Below are 24,854 nucleotides of genomic sequence, written 5' to 3' on the forward strand. Positions count from 1 at the left end.
TTCAAATTTGAAATTGAAACATCAAATGCTTGTTCAAAAATATGGCTGCTTCTCAATTCATATGATAACGTGGATGATACTTTTTTATGCTACTAAAACTTGAAGTTTGTTTTAATTATAAATGAAACAAATCTTTATTAACTCGTTATATATTTTAAGAATATGTAATAATAACTGATAACCAAAGCAAGTAGATGCTGGTAATCTCTGGCGACCATATGGTTGACCGTGTCTGTTTAAACTATTGTTTATCAGCAAGTATTACATTGTTTGGCCCAAATTGAACAATGGCATATGATTCAAATAGGAAGCTACATAAACCACAGCGAGCACTCCATAGATACTCTAGTTTTTCATCACAGAAATGATTTCCACTCGTATGATTTTTTGGCCACTCGTATGATTTAGGAGAATGGCAATAAACCGCAGTGAACAGACACCTTTAAAATCAACATAAAGCCAATTTATTCGTTATCATTAAAATTTAAACAACCCGTATCTATACCACCATGTGAATGTGAAAGTGAATTTTTTACTAATGTTATATTCTAAGGGCTTTAAGTGATTTTGAAGCTCATCTGTCTAACTTTCGATTTTAAACGAATTCGCCTCTTCATACTATTAAATTCGATATCCATGATTGGAGGCTTCAATCATCGAATCTCCAATAAGTAAATAGAAACTTAAACTTACATTGTGTTTTAAGGGGGTATTTCTAGTACATACATTTTAAAAAATTGATTTTTTTCTTCATATTTTCAAAGTTTAACCCTCTAAACATAATATGCCCTTAAAATTATTTTTCAAAATTTAAATTATTTTCGAAGATATAGCTGTTTTAATAACATGTCATTTAAAACCGCATTTTTGCTGGCTTGGTTGGCACAGTGGTAAAAGCGAGAGGACGGTCCACCTACTGTTGGGGCATGGGCGTGAATTTGCGTTATGATTGTAATTGTTTAATATTTGTGATTGTCCTAGACAAGAGTGCAAAATACAACAAGGAAAGTGACTGCAGTCACGCCAGTAACCAGGCTTGGTAAGACCGGATGTCTTCTGGGATAATTTCTAACTTGGTCACTCGCCAGTCGGCAGGCTTAATACCGAGGACCGTTGGTCGGAGCCCACGTAAACTGTAGATCCAGTCAGATAGACCCCTTGTTGGTAAAAGGAGACTTTAAAATATATTTTAAAAAAAACGCATTTTTCTCGAAAATACTTTTTTCAAGAGGATTGACATAATATTTCTAGTTCTACCTAACCGATTTACTTAAAATTTGATATGAGCCTTCTCTATACATTCTTCTATCGTATCAAAGTAAACTATAATAAAATTTGGTCAACCATCTCGAAAAAAGTAGTTTCGAGAAAAATGTTAGTGAAAAAAAATTAGTTTTTACATGCCGCTTTACTAAAACAGCTATTGTATCTCCGAAAATAATTTAAATTTTGAAAAATCCTATTAAGAGCATATTCTTAAAGATGTAAGCTTTCAAAATATGAAATAAAATTGTTATTCTGCAGTTATCAATAAGAAAGATAAATCAACTTTTTTAATGTAAATTTATATAAGTGCGTATTTATTTTAATAAATATTTTTCAACAAAGATTCTTAAACCAAAATGTCTAAAACAATATATTTTAACGATAGAAATAACATTATTAAAAATTCCAATGGAAAAAAACATAAAATTATATTTATTATATATTGCTCGAAGGCATCTTGAAAATGATGAATTAACTTTAAAACCCATTAATTAATTTTAACAGATACAGCAGACCAAATATGACCAGATGCTTTATAAACCGTAACGATTAAAGATTTTCAAGTTGCCACTAGTCTGGTAAAACATTTATCAAATAAAGTAAAGCATTGGTACAAGTTTTAGATGAAAGTTATCTGTTGATGGTTACAGTCTGTTTACTAATATGATATTACAGTCAACTATGGTATTCGATTCAACAAATAATCATATACTTATCGAGAAATAATAACACTAAAACTTTTTTTAACCAATCAAGCCACAAATAACGCTGTAGAAGTTTGAAGTTTCCGCAGCTTTTTGGAATCAATATTAAACAACCGCATAACAATTAACTCCGATATTAACGATTTTTAACAAAAAATTGATACGAAAGAGACCACGACACATTGTTTCTGTTTGAATTTTGATGAAGAAAGAAAAGACGCTTAAAAAACTATCGACTCGTTGTTTGATTTTTTTATTATTAATATGTTTTTAGCTTGTGTTTCCTTTTTATGATTTTTTATTATTAGGATGAGTTTATTTATTATTTGTTTTGCATTTGTTTCCTTGCCTTGTTACTAGTACTTTATTTTTCCATCATTGTGACGAACGATCCATATGTTTTGATACGATACACTATTCGATGCAACCACATCACCAATGAAAGATTACGGTAAGAATATAATGTCCAGTATAAGGCCTTGATCTTCGTTGAGTAGTGTATTTTATATGTAAATGTATAGTAAAAATTTTATTAGTATCAGAATATATGAGAAAACTGTCGCACAATACTTGTATACTAGTTTGTATATAAGCAGCATTTTATACCTTAAATCATTGGGTGAAATATTCAATGAAAATAGTTGTTTTCAGATCACTAAAATAAATACCAATCTAAGTTGATCATTTGACCCAAGCTATCTCTTGTAAATATAGCAAGCAATATACACAAAAAATGATTTTAGTTACAAGTCATTCATTACTATATTTCATAAAAGATCTCTATAACAAGATTGCAAAATTACTTGTAACTAAAACTATTAATAAAAAGAGCTTCAAAATGGCACTTAAACTTTGTAGTATATTTTGCCACTTTTTATACACATCGAGAATGCTGTTTACTATGTTTTACTTTCATAACAATAATTTTTATTATGGCAATGTGTGACAAAACTAGTACTTAATAAACATTACAAAATGCTGTACATATCGTACCTAATATCTTTACATAACATACAACATATGAACACATTTAGTAAACAACATTCTTTTTTTTCTGCATTTTACTAACAATGTTGGTTAATAAAACTTTGAATAAAACTCGTTTTGGTTTGAAGACACGAATTTTCAAAGTTCTATTAACAATTAATTACATTAAGTATTATTAATAACATATATTTTTCTTCATTAGCTAATCTAGAAGGCTTTGATTATGGAGATGACGAAGGTGACGACTCTACAAAGACTGTTATGAATCCGCCTGGTCTCGATGAAATAAAGAATGGACAATGGTTAGGTAAGAATAATGTTTTCAATACCTTATTTTCTTATTCTAAGTTATTCAAATAATTTGTTAAGTATACGGTTTTAAAATTGTAAAAAATTACTTTATTTTTCGATATAACTTCACTCAACTTTAATAGACTCATTCCTAAAGATATATAGTCTTATCACACAAATATGGAGATTTTCCGTAAGGTAAAGCAGCTATTGCTGTTTCATTTCAAGAAAATTGTTTTCCTATTAAATAATTTTTATGATGTCACCGGAACCAAAAGCCAGAGAAGGCTGTTGAGATAATACGTACTTTAATTTGGTGTAATCTTCTATAAAATGGGTATGCTATGGAGTTTTTAATTTACAAGTTTGATTTTAATCCATGAACAAGATTCATTTCACATCCCACAAAACTGACGCAAAAAACTTTCTTATGCGATTTTTGGATAGCTTCCCTTTGTAAATCAAGATCGGCCAATATGCACACAGCTTGTTTGTTCCTTAAAATTTTAAATTAATTTAATCATAAAAGACGAAATATTAAAATGGCGTCGAATTTTTAATTCAATAAATAAACTTTGATTTAACTATACCGAACTAATAAAGTCATACATTAATTTTAGCACCTATTAGTCCATCTGGAACAATACTATAATTTTTTTTATAACATCTTTATTAGATACGCTTAGTACAATCTTAATTTACAATTAATTTATTACTACTTTTCCTATGTACTTGGATTAATTCACAAGCAAGGCGAATGTGAGAAAATACATCAGTATGTATTTCTCAATTATAAAATTATAATTATTTATTAATTATTAAGTTATAGTTTACACTAAATGTATATACACTTTATATAAGTTCGTATGGTTTTGTTCGCTTCAATCTCCTAACATCCTGCGCACTGTCCGGCAGTTATATTGCTTCCACGTTAGTATGATTTAGCAATCTTCTTTCGTGTTTCAAGGCGAACTCTTGGATAACCTCGCAAATCCATTTGATTTCCAGGTCATCGTGCAATTCTTCATTGGTTACATAGCGATAGGCATTGGTAATCAATCGAAGAACCTTGTTTTGACAGCGCTGTATGACTAGTTGATTTGAATTTTTAGTGCAACCCCATATTTGCACCCCATAGGTCCAAATTGGCCTTATATTGTATTATAGATCAACCTCTTCGATTTTAGATCAAGTTGAGAGTATCTTCCGACTAACCAGTATAGTTGTTTTATTTTGGTTCTAATGTGTTTTGCTTTTTGTCTAACGTGATGCTTCCAATTTAATCTACCGTCAAGATGGATTCCAGGGTATTTAGCTGATTCTGCTTGAGAAATCGGGCATCCATTGAGTGATACAATTAAATTTTTATTATTTCGCCTCAATGCAAAATTAACGTGGACAGATTTGGAGCTATTAAGTCGAATTTTCCAATCTTTCGTCCATTTGTAGATTTTGTTGGCTACCACTTGCACTTTTTCTATTGCCCTAGCCAGAGATATATCTTTTGCGATAATAATTGTGTCGTCAGCAAAGGTTCCAAGAAGTATTTCTTTTGTTGTTGCAATGTCAGCATTGTAGAGCAGATACAATACTATAATGGATGTCTCAAAACTTAAGCTCTTAAGCCCAGCCAATCTCTTAATTTGTGAAAAGTCATTGAAGATTGAAGTCATTGAAGTTTGGTCTAGCATCGTTATGAAGGAAAGCAAATTCCAAATGATCAATTTTTACTGTTGTTTTTTAATCACCTGCTTCAGTCGCATTGGTTTTTGATAATAGAGATTCAAATTAATAGTTTCACCACGTTTTCAACCTATCAACTTAACATCACCTTCTGCCATTTTTAAAGCTTCACTGGGCATTGCCGATATTTTTCCCACATTAGTATTGTATGTGATCCACTTTTCATAACCCACAATAATTTATTTAAAAACTCGCTCGATCTAATTTTATTTTAACAGATCCACTAAATTTGTCACTGTTAATTCATATGAAATCCAGACATCAAGATTCTTTTGGTCTCCATGATATCTTATGTAAATGATTCAAAACTATTTTATGGTTGATGTTTGGTTCCGTAGTGTTGTGAGATGAGATATGTCGGTCTATTGACGATTGGCCAGCTGAGCAAAATTTGTTGAAAATAATATGGAATCACAATTTTTAAAGCCCAATTATTTTTGGTTACACAACTTTAGTAGATTCGTCGGTGTAATACATGGGATCGAACCAATTTAACGTTTTCTTCGGGGGATACCACATAGTTCTTGGCTCTCTCCGATGTTCCAAACCAGGAAGTGGACACGAGATACTCTAAATAAAGGGAACACAAACTAGAGGGTATAAGGAAAGATGAGATAACCTGTAACTTGAATATATATATATATATATATATATATATATATATATATATATATATATATTATTGCCGCATTAACCCTGAGTGTTACAAAATGCTGTCATCTTCTTGTCTTCTTTGAATAAATATTACTAGAAATGTGCGACTTTAAAGCCACTAAATAGTAATCAATCAATTTTTATATGTTTTAATAATTCACCCACTTAAATCTATAATTATAGGTGTTACGGTCAAATCACAAAAACCTGGAGGAGCTGTTATGGTGTGTGCTCATCGATACATCCAGAGTCCCGACCTCTCCAAAAATCACTATGGCCAAGGTCTTTGCTATCTTCTGAAAAGTGATCTTAAAATAAATGAAGCCCTACAATTTTGCAAAACTCAACCGAAGGAAAAGTAAGTATTTCTTTTCTGTTTTATACTATTACTATCTAAACCGACGAACTTTTCGCTTTAGAATCAGTTGACGTTGTATTACCTTATTACCTGTATTCTTTTTTGATTATTAAGCATTAATAGTAGCCAAATTCATCCATGATTGAACCAATTGGTTGTCAGTATGAAAGCGATGTTGCAGTTGTACTTTAATCTCTCGCCTAGCTACACGATTGACAAATTTGAATAAATTTATATTCACCATCAACTAATGACAACAATGCTCCTGCACAATGGCGAATCTGTGACATATAAATTAATTTATTAGTATTTGTGGTTATTTGGGAATTTAACCCGCAATTTTGGTTCACTAAATATTAATCAATATTCTTAAATAGGACCGTATTCAATTAGATTGTAACTTTTAGATGATTTTTTGGATTGAAATCCCTTGCCTCAATTATATTTGCACCAAATGGAGTCATTTATAATACACTGTTGTAAAGTTGAATATTCTGCAAAAAATGCTTTGAAAGGCGTTGCCCATTGGGGTAAATTGACTTTTCTGCTAGCACAACATAATCCTAGTGGTTCAAATCGAAACCTCAAAGAACTGCAATATTGGCAAATTGTGATAATTGTTCCAAAATCAACTGATTTGTCACCGCCGTCATCGACTTTTGTTAACGGACCATGTTTAAACGCCATACTTTCATAGGTAATTGCTAAGTTTGAACATCCGTTTTATTGTCTCTCGCCTGAACTCGACGGTATAGGTTCTTCTTAAGCCATGTCAGATCTCGCTTGAGTAATTCACTATCTAACAGGTTAATTGAAAAGTCCCCGGCCAAAATTAGTTTTTTTTTTAACATAATTCCCTTCAAGGGTGATACACTGATTATTATAGCGAACCTCCAACTTTTCGATACCATTTTTGTAGTACGATTTGTCCTTTGCTTCAAAATAGACGTCAGTTTCGGCAATCACCTCTTCATTCGACGATAATTTCTTCTCAGCGAACATTCTTTTGAGATCTGAGAACAGAAAATAATCGCTGGGGGCCAGATCTGGCGAATACGGTGGATGAAGAAGCAATTCGAAGCACAATTCATGGATTTTTGCCATCGTTTTCACTGACTTGTGACACGGTGCATTGTCTTGGTGAAGCAGCACTTTCTTTTACTTCAAATGCGGCCGTTTTTCGGCGATTTCGTCCTTCAAACGTTCCAATAATTCTATGTAATAGTCGCTGTTGATGGATCTTCCTTTTTCAAGGTAGTCAATGAAAATTATTCCATGCGCATCCCAAAATACAGACGCAGTCCACGCAGTCCAATACAGTCGTATGCAGTCCACTCGGATGACTATCGGCATAAAACACGCAAACAAAGTTTTGCTTGCTATTGGATTGCAAAATAAATTGTAATTAGAATTGAATATGCAAATGAACGAATGAAGGAACAGAACATCTTTTTTCTTTTGATGTGGCTCAAAATGATTTATGATTTGTATTTAGCCAACACTGGCAAACAGTGTCAAGTTAAAAGCAACGACTAAAATGGAATTTCGATAACAACAGTCAAGCAGTTTATGCTTAAGCCAACCCAGAACTTGTTTTATTTTCGATTCGATTATATATTAATTTATGTTAACTTGCTTTTTTAAGAATTTAATTTAACAAATATAAAGCTTGCTTAACCTTTATACTCAGTAGCCAATTATCATATTATGAGATTTAAATCACAAAATAGACAGACTTGAATCACAAAATAGACAGAATGCGATCTGCCTTTATATATTCTCTCTGACTTTATATACTGATAGATCTGATATAGATCTGACTTTATATATTAAACTTGTAACTAAGTTTTATTCGTCCAAGCCACCTGAGGGTGCACAAAGCGGATTTATTATATTTTATTGAAATACTAATTAGCATTTGTATAAAACATTTTTAAAGTACATCAAACAAAAGTACTTATTGTGTTTGGTGTTCTACTATATGGTTCTTATGACCACTGTGTTCTTATCACTATGAAGTTGAGGGAATTCGTCTGTTTCGAAAGCATCTACAGAGGTCAATTTTTAAGCCTATTAAATTACTTCCTTTGAAATAAGGATGATATTTGTACTTCTAGTTCCTTTTGAAGATTATAACGTAGGCAGAGCAAGTACTGATTCTAATATCTAACTTGTAACCATATTTACTTTTTCGATAGGTTAAGGGAAATGATATATAAATTGTGTGAATATATTTAAATTATATATTTCAATTTAATTATCGATGTAGATTTTAATGAGACTATTAAAATTACAATTAGCTAAAACACTACAAAAAATTACAAATAATAAAACTTCATGTAGGAATTCATAAGAGATTTCCTGAAGTTTATCATTATTTACTTTTGAAATCAGTTTCTGCGCTATAGCAGAATCCTTTGGAAAGTAATTAATTTTATTTGAACCTTAACATCCGGGAATATAACACTCATATTATGACCAATAATACCTTAAATGCTACAAAAATAACGACATAACAACTACTTTGCTTATAATTATACACAAAAATAGAATAAAATAAAAATAACCTCTCACATAGACACAAAATTTGAAATCGAAACGATTTTACCTACATCCCTTGTGAATGGGAAGTACAAAACATGTTCTTCGTATTATTTTCATAATATGATTTAGACATTTATTGGTACTTTTTTTTCATCTTCGAATGGTCTGTTATAGATTAATATTCCCCCTGTGTATCTAAGCAACAATTTAGCGTTTAAACTTCGGTTGGTAGGTCCTATTATATAAATGCAAAGGAAATTATTATTCACAATTCTCTTGGCGTTGCTTCTTTCTATTTAAAAGTTGAGGATTTTTATACCCACATCACTAGTAATAGGAAGTTTTATATTTCCTGTCCGATATACCAACTAGTTAATGTGTGTGTCCTAAGAACATATTTGCCCATTGTGCAACACCCAACGAGTTATCTTTCTAAATTGATATCCTTTGTACTCTCCTGTGTGAATAATTTATTTAATCTTAAATTAGACAATTAATATTTCTTATGCAATATTATCTTTTTATTTTTAGATTACATCAACAATATGGTTTGTGCCAAATAGGAACGAGCATCTCCTTCGCTGGTGACGGTTTTGCTCTGGTAGGTGCCCCAGGTCCTTATACTTGGAGAGGTACTCTATTCGCCCAGAATATCGAAGGCGAATTCTTAGAACGAGATAGGAACATATACAAGAGTCCTTTGTCTGAAAATACCGAACCTCTCGATAAGTACAGTTATCTTGGTAAGTTTCATTATATTACGTATAGTTAAGTTTGAACATTAATTTTTCACATTTTCGTTAAGGTATGAGCGTGGCTGGAGGGTATTTTATAAGCAAAAATAATTCTATGTACGTGTCCGGCGCTCCTAGGTCTCTAATGATGGGACAAGTGTTCTTCCTAGAGAGAGTAGCAGGTCAGGAAGAACTTAATATCCACCCACGAATACTGACAGGGGAACAGTTTGCCTCCAGTTTTGGATATGAAATACTTGTGGTAGACATCAATAATGACGGGTAAGATATTATAAATAAATATATTAATCAAGCAATCAACGGCGACCACATACTAGAACTGAGTCTCAACTTGAGTCGAGGCCTGGTCATTCCTTCTGAGCCAACACATTTCCAATCCAACAATACTTGGCCTCGTATTATAGATTTTTACATAACGGAAAACATCCCAAACCCGGTCAATATTGAAGTTCTCAATGAACTAGACTCCGACAACCGTCCAGTCATCCTGACGGTGGGAGACCCCCCCTCATCGAGACTCCCTGTTCAAAACCCACCCTAAAAAACGGATTGGAAGAAATTCCAAGATATTCTTTTGAAATCAGGACCCATTCCGATAATCAAAACCCCAGAACAAATTGAGGGAGCGATCATCAAGCTCACTCAAGACATCCAAAATGCTCATAAGCATTGCCACAACTTCAATAACACCCAATTCCATCATGCGACTGCAACACTTCTCCAAAATCTGGAAGCACTCTCACATAATTGTGATCCCGAAAAAAGGACCAAACAATTCGCCTTCAGATTACAGGCCAATCAGCCTGCTTAGTTTAATCTCCAAGATTGCAGAAACTGCGATCCTTGGATCCTAACTGGTTTGTTTAGCTGAGCAAAACAACATAATCAACAGATCAACGATCAACATAATCCAGACCTAACATGGGTTCAGAACTCGTGCGCTCATCAGACCACTCGTTTGGCCGTACACATCAAAAAGTCACTGACGAAAAAATAAACCCTAACATCACAAACGCATTTGACAAACTTTGGCATGAAAGTTTAATTTATAAAGCCGTAAAAGCAGGTTTACCCATAGACCTGGTAATTCTACTGAGGTTATTCTTGTCGGAAAGATCCTTCCAAGTTAGAGTGGAAAAATCGCTTTCATCAACTAAATCAATCAACTCTGGAGTCCCCCAGGACTCCCGCCTTGCCACCGCCCTTTTTAACCTTTACATGACCGACATTCCAATCAGGAAGAACGTAGAAGCCGCGCAATACGCGGACGACACTACCTTCTTCACCATTTCCCATTTCTCGGATTGCGCGCAAAATAGACTCCAGAGACAACTATCCACGGCCGTTCAATGGCTAAGATTGTGGAGACTAGAAATTAACCCCCAAAAAAACCAAGCCACAGCATTCCATCGCAAAAGAGACCTAAGAATATAAAAGCTCCTTGGTTACATATCTTGGTTAAAATACCTTGGTTTAATTTTCGATAGACGATTCACTTGGTGCCTTCACATCAAAAAGGTCATTTCAAAAGGCTACGGAATCTCCTCCACGTTATACCCGCTACTATGTCGCAGTAGTAAATTACCACCAACTATCAAAGTTATGCTCTATGAGAGCATAATTAGATCAGTGCTCCTCTTCGGATCAAACACTTGGTCCAGCTACGTTGCGCCAACTCTGACCTCAAAGCTCCAGGTAATGCAAAGTAGGTAATCCCAAATTCACAGAGAAACTGACACCCCAATTTCGTGTGATATTGTTTGTCCGTAATGAACTCCTAAACTGTGTGCAATTTAGCCCAACTTGAGAGATGGAATAGTTTATATTTCAATTTATAGTCGTAATATTTTTTATTGCAACTTATTTGTTTATTATAAGACAAAGAGTGATAATTATTCTATGAGTTCTATAAGATTCTAACAAATGTCGGTGTAAGGTAATTTATCTGTTTCATTGAAAAAGTATCCAACAGATAGCGCTATGTTAAAAGTCCAAACGTTTCATTTATGCTACAATTTATTTCACGTAATATGCATTGTTTTGCGTGATCTTAGCAGGAAGTTGCTGAGAACGCCATTTAGCTGCATTTCATTGGTTAGTTTAAATTATCATTACAGACACCTATAGAGAAAATATTTTATTAGGAAGAGATTTCATTGGTTGAGCATTTAGGCATCACGTAACTAACCCATGACGTCACATTCTACTGACGAATTAATTTTGAAATAGTATCCAAATATAATTTCTGAAAAATTTTATTAAAATATATGTATAGTGTATTCAGTTATTTTGTACATACGTCATCTAAATTTGTGACTAGCTGTGTTTTAGCTCAGTTGGGCTTTGATATTCTTTAAAATTCTAATCTAAATAAAATAATTAAACAAAAATCTTATTAAATATAATTTACTTTAACATTATAACAGGCTCATTCGCTTACGTGTTCGAACTAATCAGACAGCAGTGTGTCTCTTTTTATCTAATAGAATAAAATGAGAAGGAAAATACTGCCTGTTTCTGAAACGAATTTACAAATTACGGCAGGAAATACATTAAACATCTTGATGACGTATATACAAAAAAACTTTGAATAGACTGTAGTAATAATATATGTGTACAATAAATATTACTTCTTTTTCTATAATGGGCTTTTACCTTTTTAACCTTTTTTTTTCAAGTACCTTGAATATTACTGGTTGTGGTAAAATTAATCGATAAGATCATTAATCACGCTGGTGAGTTTTATAACTGCTGGTGCCTGGAGCTCTCTTTGGATTGACATCACTTTTTATAACTTTGGGGACTTATTTTAATACAAGTTTATTTGGAAGATTTTCTCATTCTTTGGTCGACAGATTAAGTTCAATGTCAGTTTCATTTGATTTAAAGGTGATTTTAAATTAATTCAAGAAAATCTAAACAATATGGTTCTTAAAAATAATTTCAGTTGATTCATATTTTTCAACGTAAATGTATTCATGTAAATTTCAAATACTATTCATATATATGCCGTTTTGATCGATGACCTTCTGACACTCTCACGTAAAACCATAATTCCATCTCTATTGAATATTTCTGACTGAAAAAGCTGAACCAAGTAATTTTTACAAACCCTTCCAAAACCCGCTTTACACCATTAAAAGAATTTTGTAGAAATCTAAACAAATTGTTAGCAGATGGGGCCAGGCCTGTCAACGTGTCAAAATAAAACCCACTCAATGCCTTTCAATATATACCAAATCACTAACGATATGGAAACAGTACTTCTCCTTTTAATCAATTCTGACCTCGGACCTTTCTGAGATCGGTGTGGGCTTTTCATCTATCTCAAGATCGACTACGATCGGGTTTCAGCTACGATATCTTCACCTATTATTATCGTCCATGATCTGTTTTCAACTCCCTGATGATCCGTTTTAAAAATGGAGATCAATTTTTATTTTAGCAGCGATTCATAATTGGACACTCCTTGGTGTCCAGTGTTATGTAAGTGATTCAAAACTATTGAGTGGTCGATGTTTAGTTCCGTAGTTATGTCACAAGATTAAATATGCCTGTCTGATACTTTTTCAAGGATTAAGCGGCTAAGATCCATTTTTAACATCGAGCAAACCAATTCTGGCATTAGTATCCAGATAAGCACTCATCATCATAAACACTAACCAATTTCAAAAGCCTGCGCTGTATTTTTCCATTTTAGGAAGTCATATAGCTGGAAAATAACGAAATGAACTTCTTGAATCTTAATTTTCAAAGCACAGTAAATTTTGGCCGATTAATGCTTCCGATGCTTCTTTTATATCTAGAATTTTCTATGGATTGTTAGCTTTCAAACCCGCTGTAATATGTATCCATTCAATTAGTATTGCTAAATATATGTTACTTTAAAGCCATCCAGTAGGATAAGCTGAAATTACTCTTTCCCCTACCTAGTATTAGTCGTTTATGAAAAAACAAGCTCAAAACAAAATTTGAATTAACATTTTTATATTATAGACTTGATGATTTACTTGTGGGAGCGCCTTTCTACTACGATGATATTCACGGCGGATCCGTTTACGTTTATACTAACCTGAAAGACTGTCTGACCGACTTGAAGAATTACTGTCCATATTCCGTTTTACGTGGAACGGAACGATCCAGATTCGGTTTCGCAATGACATCTATAGGAGATATAAATAAAGATGGTTACAACGACGTTGCTATAGGCGCGCCCTATTACGAAGGACACGGTGCTGTGTATATTTACTTAGGTTCGAGTAACGGACTAACCAATGAATACTCACAGGTAACAGTCACTTATGTCTAATAATAATCGAAATGGTCGATTATTTTGCAGTTTTAAATTAGGATTTTATGTATTCTAGGAATATGTTATGCAATAAAATAATGCAATTTTCAAAACTGCGCATAATCCATTATTTTGGTTATGCCCAGCACTGATAACAATAAAAATGTGTTGAAATACAATCTTTTTTTTAAATAGATTTTATATAAACCTACACTGACAACATTCGGCTACTCACTGAGTGGTGGTCTAGATATGGACAAAAATGGTTATCCAGATCTATTGGTCGGTGCTTACGAATCCGAACGTGCCCTCCTTTTTCTCACAAGACCCATCATAGATATTCAGATCAGTATTCGTAGCATAGATAAGGACAACATTAATGTAACTAAAAAAGGCTGCTCCGACGACCCATTAAATAGAAACCACACTTGGTAAGTAAACAAAGTACATTATATTACATATAGTCTATTCAAAATAATAGTGAACTCACGTCTTCAAAATATTTAATGTATTGCCTACTGCAATTTGCAAATTCGTTTTAGAATCAGGCAATATTTCCTTTTAGTTAAAAAGAGATACAATGCTGTCCGATACGTTCAAACATGTAACCGCATAAGCACTAATCAGCCTACAAAATTAGTTGAAACGTCTTTTTGAAAATCGGTTGTCACACGTGGACAAAATTATTCAAAATATTAGTTATAATAAATATAGATTTATAACCGGTAAACGTTGCTTTAATGTTTTGCTTGTTTTGTAAATAAATTATATAAATAATAATACTAAAATAAATTATATTTAATGACATTTTTATTTCATTATTTTATTTGGATTAGAATTTTGTTATATTAGAGCCAAAATGAGCTAAAACTCAGAGTGACTGCGATAATACTGCAATATTTTAACGTCATCAATTTAGATGACGTGAGTTCGCTGTTTTATTGAACGGACGGAATATTCCAATTAACATAAAGATATTTCCCCGTAGTTTCTCCATAGATTCATGTTTCCAAATCAGCGGTGAAAATTCAGAACCTCTGGATGTTAAATTTGAAATCAATGAGGTAGCCAAATTTTTAAGGGTTTGGTTCAAAGACGAAAATCATCCGGACCGGAGGCCTGATCATAAAACCGTTACAGTACATGTAACAGATTTCAAAAAACTTCATTGTCAGAATGTAACTGTCTATCTAAAAGAGGGTGTTAGTGACATATTATCACCAATTAAATTTGATGTTAAATATACCCTTGAGAAAGATCAATATCATTCCGCCATTTTGAATAAAAGCTCATTGGCACAGTTTGAAGCTACTTTCCAAAAGAACTGCGGAAATGACGACATTTGCGAGAGTCATTTGGTATTGGACGCTCATATGAACCTAACTGGTAAGTACAACATGTAAATATAAAACCATATCATATAGTAAATAAATTAAAATTTATTGAATTCAAAATATATATATTGGATCTTAAAATCATAATATTGTTTTATAGAAAATGAAAATGGAGAATACAAAGTTGATTCTCTAAGCCAAATGTTCGTCATCACCGCAAACATCAGTAATAGCGGTGAATCCGCTTATGAAGCAAAATTATTTGTAACACACCCAAAAACGCTAAGTTTTGTAAATGTACAAACGAAAGATAGTCAGGTAAATTTTATACAGAATATCTTAGTTGTGGAATAGACTTGAAAATTAATTCAAACGTCAATTTAAGATTAAATGTTTCCTGAAAAACAGTGGAGTAGTATGTGACTTGGGAAATCCATTCCATGGTGAAACTAGTGCGCTGTTGAACCTTCGGTTTCAAATAACAGATTCACCAAAGGACTCCAAATTAAATATCAACTTAAAAGTCAACTCTACTTCGAAAGAATTATCACCAAATACAGAATCGAATATTGTAGCTGTACTTCATAAAGTCGCAGATTTTATCTTTACAGGGTATCTAAAATATTGTATATTATAGAATTGTAATTACAATAACGTTAATTTTCTTTCAGTAAAGGAACAACAAATCTATTTTTTGGCGGAGAAGTAGTTGGCGAGTCGGCCATGCGGTATTTAGAAGACATTGGTGCGCGCGTTACTCATGAGTATACTATCGACAATAGAGGAGAATGGGATTTACCATCATTCCAAGTCCATATTAAATGGCCTTACCAAGTCAGGCCTACAGCTAACGATGAAGAGGGTAAATGGCTGTTATACCTGGAAGAATTGCCAGTAGTTAAAGGTATGTAAAATCACTTAAGCGATAATTAGCTTTACATCAAAAATGACATGGCTTGAAGTATATATGTTGCTCGACTGATTCGACTGTGTATAGTAGTGGTCAAGGAACGGCGTGTTTATATTAGACAGAATGGAAGTGGCCACTTCCCTCCGTGAAATGTTTGTTGTTTTGTAACATTTCATAATTATAATAATTGCATTATTTATCTTTGCTACAGGGTTTTTCAATAAGGGCGAATACATGAAAACAAATATTTTAAAGGCCAATGTGTGGCATTATATATGGAATATAAGTCGTTCAAATATTCAAAAATATATATATCTTGCTCTATCTATCTATCGATCTGTATCTGTTGACAATGAAGATGATCGCATAACCAAACGTAATTTCCCAAAAAATACGAATCAATGATGCCGCCGACCCTGTACACCAAACAGCAACTTTTTGTGGATGCATTACCACCTCATGTTCTTTGGGCCACAATCGTACAACTCACCATTATGATTTGGCGTTAGGGGATCAATAATAGGCAATACGTTTAAAACATCGATCCTGCTATATTAAAAAACCTTCTGTATTATATTAATATATTGCTATATTTAAATTTGTATATAACAGGTGTTGAACAAAGTGTATGCATAATCCACAATGAGAAAGCTGTAGTGAATCCTCTAGATTTGAAGCACCTGGACAATAGCTTATCAAACAATGAACCAGAAAATTTATATAAAGACCAACCACTTTATTTATCAAACACCTCTGATTCGAAAACCTTAAGAAAACGCAGAAACACTGCAGGAGTTGCGGAACCTATAAAGCTAACAAAGGAAGGAATTGAACGCAATATAGTTGTCATGGTAATTTTTTGATACTTTGTCAGATAATGTTTTATTAATATACTGTTTTGATTTTAGGACTGTCAAAACAATGCACACTGCATTGATATCATTTGTTATATTGACTCATTAAAAACACATAATCATCTAACAATAGATATTAACTCTCGTATTTGGAATGCTACCTTGGTTGAGGACTATCCTAATGTTGATTGGGTTTCCATTAAATCCACTGGTGAAATTATCAATATGGACGCCAGTTTTAAAGTAAAGGATGTCCAATATTCTTCCTATGTGGTAAATATTCCTATTTATTTCTATATATTCTTTGAAGTGAAATACTTTTATTAATTACTAACTTTTTAATTATTTAACACTTTTCAGACTGAAACTTTGCTATACCCATCGAATATCGCTAAATTCAAGTCGCTGAATTGGTGGGTTATTGGTGGAGCAATAGTAGCAGGTATATTATTGCTCATTGTACTAGTAGTCATATTGAAAAAATGCGGATTTTTCAATCGAAAACGAGTGTCCGATCATACGTTATCTGGTAATTTGGTCAAAGATGAAAGTGATAATTTACTACATGACTCATAATTCGAAATTGTGCCTTGACCTATTAACCAAACTGATTATTTATTTGCGTTTTAAAAACCACCCGGTTACAAAACGACTTTAAAATCGAGTATTTATTGATTCCAAATAATATTGTACTATTCAAAAATATTTACCCCTGAAAATATATAGTTTGTCCAATAAAATAGCCGGCCGGCAATGTTGCTCACATCATCTTAAAATTTGTATATGCAACGTTTACAGATTTATAAATTCTAATTATTATCATTAATGTTTTAAAGAATTATACATTATACATATATAATATATAACAGATGTATGGCAGCATGATCCACATTCGTTAACATATTCCGATGCATCAGACAGTATTTTATTTCTTTTTAACTAAGATTAAAAGAGAAGGAAAAATTCGGTCCAGGTTTAAAACGAATTTTATATTTCTACAAACTGCAATTAGCAATATATTTGATGTCATCTATGACGGGCTGTTTTATTGGAGGGATTTATAAATGAATTTATTCAATTAATATTTGAATTATTTTAAGTTTTTTTATTAGTGTTGCAGTAGAACGATTAAAAGAGTAAATATTTTTGAAATAAAAAATGTTAGATTCCTAAAAAAATGTAAAATATTTTTGTTGAAAATGTGATACGATTTTGGTAACGTTAAATGTTTAAATCTATTTATTTGTTATTTAGATTATTGTGGTGCTGCTGAAGCTATGCTGAAAAATATAAGAAATACAAATTAGTTTTTATTGTAAATAATGATTTAAAATTTGGTACTTAAGATCATATTTAGATTAGCTTTTAAACTTTTTAAGTGTTCAATAAAAGACTTGTTCCTTAGTTCTATAACAAATAATCTATAACATTAATTAATCTATAACATTTATTTATTTCATCAAAAAAAATTACCTCATTTGAATTAAAAGTAACGTATCTTAAATTATTCTTAAAGTTAAGGTATATTATTTTAACAATGAGAATATTTTTTAAAATTGAACATTTTATAGACGAATTTATAATTGTTGCATAACAGATTCATTCTATACCAGATCCCTTAATTTAGTGAATGCCAATTTTCACATGTTTATGTAAATAGATTGTAAATAATTTCAAATATGTTTTGTTGTATCGCATATACAATACAATTAGCAGCAGATTTTAATAGATTTTAGGTTAAAGTATTAGATTACACACGACTACAATAAGAGGAAGCAAGAATACATAATAAACATTTTTATACCAAAAATTTGTTTTTAATTTTATTGCCCAAATATATGCTATATATTGATCTATATTGGATTAGTTTAGCTTCAAGTATCAGCGGTCTATATACAAGAAATTAAAATATATATAATTGTGTCAAATGTTTATAACTTTTTATAACTATTTATATGATCGACATTAAAATGAATATTAAGTATACATTATTTATTAAACGTAAATTATTTGACATATTTCATCACAAAAAAAATATTATATTTAATGACATTTGTCTTGACTAACAAAAAGTTTTTTCACAGAATGATGAAAATGAAATAACCTAAACATTTTTTTTAAGTAACAAATATTTGGTTTATACAAGATGAACTATAAAATACCATAGAAAAGCATATATAATTGTCAAGTGTCCCTAATTTCAATAAATAATTATTATAATTTAGTATAAAATTTTAGTATAATATGCATATTTTATTCGATAACATGAATATAAAAATTGTATTATCATTCGTTTTACTAATACAATTTTACATATTTTTTACTTTGACCGTCCTATATATATTCAGCTTAAAGCTATAAATAGAAAATACTAACCATTTAATATTACTTATTCCGTTAACAACCTATATTTGATAAGATTAAACAAGTGTCTCCGAAAATGCCTATAGCACACGCTGAAGTGAACTCCAAGCCAAATACAGCGAAGAATTCGCCGGTAAAAAAATTTAATAAACTGTCGGCGACTGAAAATCAAAAGGGTATATCTTTAGCAGCTCCAAAAACAGCAGCCATCAATAAATCATACAACAAAACATCTAAAATAATACAAAAGGAAACTCAAGGTAAGCCAGTGATACTCCAAAGTCAAGCAAAACAACTTGAACCGAAACAAAATGAAATTCAAAATAAACTGTTTGCAGGACCTTCAAAACAAGTTGAAACAAAACCAAAGGAATCTCAGAAGATACCGTCTACAGCCACAACTCAAGCAAAAATAAAAGTATCACAAAATAAAAAACCCACAGTTCCAAGTCAAACTAAAACAAAAGAAACTCATAATAAACCAGCCGCAATTTCAAATCAATTAAAATCAAAAGAAACTCAGGTTAAAACATCGGTAGCTTTAAAACATATAATACCAAATGATACTAAAAATAAAATATCTATAGTTCCAAGTCAGACCAAACCAAAACAATCTCAGGTTAAAACACCCGCAGCTTCAAATCAAACCAAGCCAAAAGAGCATCAAGTTAAAACACCTGCGGCTTCAATTCAAACTAAACCAAAAGAATGCCAGAATATAGCTACCAGTCCAATTCAAACTAAACTAAAAGAGCCTCAGGTTAAAATACCCGCAGCTTCAAATCAAACCAAACCAAAGGAGCTTCAGCTTAAAACACCTACATCTTCAATGCAAATTAAACCAAAAGAATGCCAGAATATAGCTACCAGTTCAATTCAAACCAAACCAAAAGAGCCTCAGGTTAAAATACCCGCAGCTTCAAATCAAACCAAACCAAAGGAGCTTCAGCTTCAAACACCTACGGCTTCAATGCAAACTAAACCAAAAGAATGCCAGAATATACCTGCCAGTCCAAATCAAACAAAACTAGAAGTACCTCAGGTTAAAAGACCTGAAGCTTCAAATGAAACCAAATCAAAAGAACGCCAAAATATAACTGCCACTCCAAATAAAACTGAATCAAAAGAACCTCACAATACACCTTCCGATCTAAGTCAAATAATATCAAAGGAATCTCAGAACAAGCTTGCCGCTACAAATCAAACCAAACCTAAAGAACTTCAGAATATACCTGCCAGTCCAAACCAAACCAAATCACAAGATTCTCAGAATATATCTGCTACTTCAAATCAAACCAAGCCAAAAGAATTCCAGAATAACATTGCAGGTCCAAATCAAACAACATCAAAGGAACCTCAGTCTGCCATTACAAATCAAACCAAACCCAAAGAACCTCAGAATATACCTGCCAATTCAAATAAACCCAAATCAAAGGAACCCCAGAATGCATCTGCCACTCCAAGAGAAACCAAACCAAAAGGACATCAGAATGCATCTACCACTCCAACTGAAACCAAACTAAAGGAACCTCAAAATACATCTCCTAGTCCAAATTTAACTGAACCAAAAAAACCTCAGAATACAACAGCTGCTACAAATGAAACCAAACCAAAAGGATCTCTGAATGCGAAAGAACTTCAAATTTCAAATCAGACTAAACCCGTTGAAATAAAACCAAAAGAAACTAAACCAGCTATACCCCAAGAAAAAGTAGAACATAAAAAAACATCCGCGCCATTTACAAAACATAACGAAGGCCAAAAAGCGGTAGGGAGTGTTAAGAAACAATACATTCCCCAAATAAAATCAGGAAAAATTACCGTCAGATTACTTACCCAAAGAGATATCGATGTTGCTAGAGCACGGGATCAAGGATATGACGAAAAAGAAATACTTGCTAAGTATCCCAAAGAAAATGATTGTTTTCTAAAATTGAGCCCATCGGAATATGAGATTTTTGAAGATTTTTTTGCGAATACTGACAAAGACAATGAGATAAAAACATTTCCCATGACCAGAGAACAGCTTGGCATGTAACATCATGTAACTGATTCCGGTACATAGAATTAGTTTTAACTTCCGTTCCTATAAGAAGAGTTCCTATAAGAAAATACGTTTACAAATTTACAACAAATTTTATGACGACGCACATGCAAAAATAATATCAACCTATTTTAAAGACTTTGTCTCGGATTGCTTTGAGCTGATAAGATTTTATGACTCCATCCTGAAAAGACATCACTTTTAAGTTTTCAAATATGTATTCAAGTAAAAATGGCTTCAAGCATAGCAAGTCGGTTGCTCTTAACAATATGTACCTTCTCTTGCACCACTAGATTGCCTTTCACATAAGCATCATTGTTTTTTGTAGAGATCCGTTTAATCTTAACATTTAATTAGTATGTATATATTTCTATTTTTCGTTCAAAATAATTAAAATATTAAAATGAACATATCAAAATTTAACAGCAGAATTATCTTAATAAAATATATATAATATATATCTTAATATTAACAATATCTAATAATAATAAATATATTAATCTAATGAAAAGTGAAAATAGTTTTAAAAACTTATAATTATTTAAAAATCCTTTAAAATAATATTATTTATTGTTTCCCAAAAACATTAAGAAACCTACCCATTATTTGTCAATATTTACATCTTGAATGTAATTTTATATTTAAAATTGTTCGGTATGTTCAAATAAAGTACAATTTTAATTTCGCCAATGTTTGTTAATTTTTTTTTGTCATATTCTATGGCTCCTTTTACCAACGATGCTTTTATTTGAACTGGACCTACCGTTTAATGCGGGCTCTACCACGGTCCAACCGACTGACCACCGTAGAAATTATCCCAGAAAACATCCGGTCTTACCCAGACTTAAAACACGACTGGGATATTTTCCTTGTCTGATTTTGCACTCTGGCCTTTTGGACAATCACTTTTAATTAAGCAGATAATTATACCAAGTTAATTAGCCTTTTGTAAACTTTTATTGGGCCAATGGATTTTTAAAATGTGATTAATCACATCTCATCTAGTTCAAGATTAATTTTAATTTTTTAATGCATACTATTCAGTTTTACATTTTCAACTTCTAAATAACTTGCAGAGATCGGTTGCAAAATACATTTTCTAGATAGGTATTTTCTTTAATTGAAAGATGCAATAATTAATGAATCAGTCCAATTCCACGCAGAGAATATTGACATTAAAGATTGAATTACACCTTAATGTTATATTTTATGATTGTAGAGCCATGATAATGATGCTTGGCTTTTCCTTTTCTGAAATAATTTCACTTAGAACAGAAAACGCTAAAAATTTATAAATATAATGCTTTAGTTAATATCAAAAAATAAATGGAATTGTGAACAATTTTTAATATTTTGCCCAAAACCATACAAAAATGTTACGAAATATTCTTACAAATTTTTAACACGGCTTCATCACACATCAATAAATACAAAAATTCCAGGTATAATCAGATATTTTAGTTTTTTTATTTCATGATTTTATTGCCGTCCCTTCAAGATTACAGATGCCAAATACATTTTCAATGGTTTCTATTTTCATAGTCAAAATACAATCTAAAATAATAAATTTTATCTAGACTTTTGGACCAACTCTACAGCTACTAGATGATGAGGACTTGGGAAATTTTATAATAGTGAGCAAGTGCTATGAAAAGTTTTACGGATGATTTATAGTTAATGAAAATTAATTTAAGATTATTATAAATAAATTAGCGATTAATATAGAAAACCAGTTTTGATAAGAGTAACATTTCTAAAAAATTGATAATTTATTCGCATCCTCTATCTTCACATATATAATTCTTCTGTCCGAGTGTATGTAATTGAACTCTGTATTATGTATGTAATTGAATTTTGATGAAATTTTTATGAGGATTCAAGAATGGTTTATAGTCACAATTAGGTTCGGTAGGTAGCTCCGAAAATGTTCCAGCAATTTTTAAAAATGTTTCATTTGATTTCAACCATAGAAAAAAATCAACTGCTGTATATCTGTCAAAGTGACATTTTAATGATAGCGGATGCAATAACGATGGTTGCTTTATCTAGAATGGATTCAATATTATATTCTGTTTATATATTGTTTATAATATTAAAAGTAAAACATGCTGTCTTCGACAGATTAAACTAAGTTGAACATAATTATCATAATATTAAGATCCAGTCTCGCAGATATTTGCTTACTCGCTCTTTAAATTTACTAATATATGGTAACATTTTGAAATATTGTGACTGTCAAAAAGTTACTTATATTTATCTAATATGTACTTATTAAAACAAAATGGTGTGGTTAAATAGATCTCTTAGAGATATTGGCAGGACGATACAGAAAAAAACTTTGTTGCTGTTTTTTGCAAAAGCATAACCAGTTGGTCCAGTTGTATCTATTCTATCTATATTCCACTCAAAGAAAAAGCCAATATTAGCCCCGTTAATTATTTTAATGAAATACTTTTTAATAAAAAATAATTTCGTTGAATTTTACTGAATTATAAAAGGAATATTCCGAAGATATTGTGTTCTTTTATTCCTACACACTTTTATTCCTGCTCAACTCAGGTGTTTTACACTATCCATCATATTAACTAAGATATTATTATCACTTATGATTATTAACTTTCACCGATGCAGTTTTAAGATATATGAATGAACCGACTCTTAAATAGCCTAATGCCGTACCGTCTTTTCCACATGAAACAATGCTGACTAGAAAATTGAAGAACAGTTACTAATGATAAACAAAAATAATGAAATTGAACAACTGAAGCTTGAATTCATTGTTACAATATTCATAATTGTTATAAATGAAACCAACAAATAACGTCATCTTGAATACAAATATACGTGTAAAAAAATTTAAAAATACTTTCCTTAGTACAACATTAAAATGATGAAACTAATGTGGAAAGTAACACTCATAAAACGGTATAAAAAGTTGATATTGTAACTATAAATAATTGTTAGCAGTTAAGTGAGGGTACAAAAAATGTTATTTGAACGTTCTATATGTATTCAGCTTAAAAAACAAAACATTTAAACGGTCGAATATAGTGTCAGTTTCATCACCGACTTCAATATCACAGTGTAAGCCTGACCCTAACAATGCCTATAGCACGTGCAGAAGTGAAACCTAAAGCAAGTTCAGTGAATACATCTTCAATAACAACACTTAACAAGTCGTTACCGACAGGAAAGACAAACCCTACTCCAGTACCAGTGCCAAAAACACCAGCAAGCAATAAATCAGTAAGCAAATCACCTCAAATAAAATCAAAAGAAACCCAAAGTAAACCAGCTACATTTCAAAACCAAGCCAAAGAGATTCAAAAAAAACCACAAGTTAAACAAGTACACCAACCAACCAAACCAAAAGGTACTCAACCTGCTATTTCAAATAAAACAAAACCAAAAGAACTTCCAAGTAGACCAGCTGCAAATAAAACTATAGTAAAGGGAACTAAACCAGTCGCACCTCAACCAAAGGTTGAACAAAAAAAAACTACAAAACCCAATGTAAACCAAAAAAAAATAGGAAGTGTAACAAAATCAACTCTAAAAAATAAAGGAATAACCACTACCTCTAAAAACAGCAATGTAGTAGGATGTCTCACTCCAAAGGATATTGCTGAAGCCAGAGCCCAAGACAAGAAATATGATGCTATTTATAGAGCATTTGGTAAAGATGCCGAAGAAAATGATTGTTTAATAAAATTGAGCCCATCAGAATTGCAGGAACTTGAACAATTCAAAATAGG

General features: G+C 31.7%; 2 protein-coding genes across 3 annotated transcripts in view; both read left to right on the forward strand.

Annotated features, from left to right (window-relative positions):
- Window positions 1-18,501, forward strand: part of LOC143198092 (integrin alpha-PS1) — a 174,664-nt gene extending 156,163 nt beyond the window's left edge. For both annotated transcript variants that reach the window (XM_076407080.1, XM_076407092.1), the window contains 13 exons: window positions 3,160-3,264; window positions 5,829-6,003; window positions 9,079-9,290; window positions 9,353-9,563; window positions 13,299-13,590; window positions 13,789-14,024; window positions 14,582-14,979; window positions 15,088-15,245; window positions 15,313-15,539; window positions 15,599-15,831; window positions 16,450-16,688; window positions 16,746-16,964; window positions 17,052-18,501. In XM_076407080.1, coding sequence (XP_076263195.1) covers window positions 3,160-3,264; window positions 5,829-6,003; window positions 9,079-9,290; window positions 9,353-9,563; window positions 13,299-13,590; window positions 13,789-14,024; window positions 14,582-14,979; window positions 15,088-15,245; window positions 15,313-15,539; window positions 15,599-15,831; window positions 16,450-16,688; window positions 16,746-16,964; window positions 17,052-17,267 — 2,921 coding nt within the window. In that variant the 3' untranslated portion in view covers window positions 17,268-18,501. The remainder of the gene's footprint in view (window positions 1-3,159; window positions 3,265-5,828; window positions 6,004-9,078; window positions 9,291-9,352; window positions 9,564-13,298; window positions 13,591-13,788; window positions 14,025-14,581; window positions 14,980-15,087; window positions 15,246-15,312; window positions 15,540-15,598; window positions 15,832-16,449; window positions 16,689-16,745; window positions 16,965-17,051) is intronic.
- A 557-nt stretch (window positions 18,502-19,058) lies between these two features.
- On the forward strand, window positions 19,059-21,238 carry LOC143198103 (uncharacterized). Its single transcript, XM_076407101.1, has 2 exons — window positions 19,059-19,315; window positions 19,394-21,238. Exons 1-2 carry the CDS (start codon window positions 19,132-19,134, stop codon window positions 21,091-21,093), a joined length of 1,884 nt encoding a protein of 627 aa, XP_076263216.1. The 5' UTR covers window positions 19,059-19,131; the 3' UTR covers window positions 21,094-21,238.
- The last annotated feature ends 3,616 nt before the right edge of the window (window positions 21,239-24,854 follow it).

This window comes from Rhynchophorus ferrugineus, unplaced genomic scaffold, assembly GCF_030347505.1.
Source record: "Rhynchophorus ferrugineus isolate W39M unplaced genomic scaffold, kcgeb_rfMv2 rfM1, whole genome shotgun sequence".
NCBI lineage: Eukaryota > Metazoa > Arthropoda > Insecta > Coleoptera > Curculionidae > Rhynchophorus > Rhynchophorus ferrugineus.

Bases quoted from the DNA above. Each gene is read 5' to 3' on its own strand.
- LOC143198103 (XM_076407101.1), top strand. From the start codon at position 19,132: ATGCCTATAGCACACGCTGAAGTGAACTCCAAGCCAAATACAGCGAAG. The intron at 19,316-19,393 runs GTAAGCCAGTGA...AACTGTTTGCAG, and splicing joins AATACAAAAGGAAACTCAAG to GACCTTCAAAACAAGTTGAA.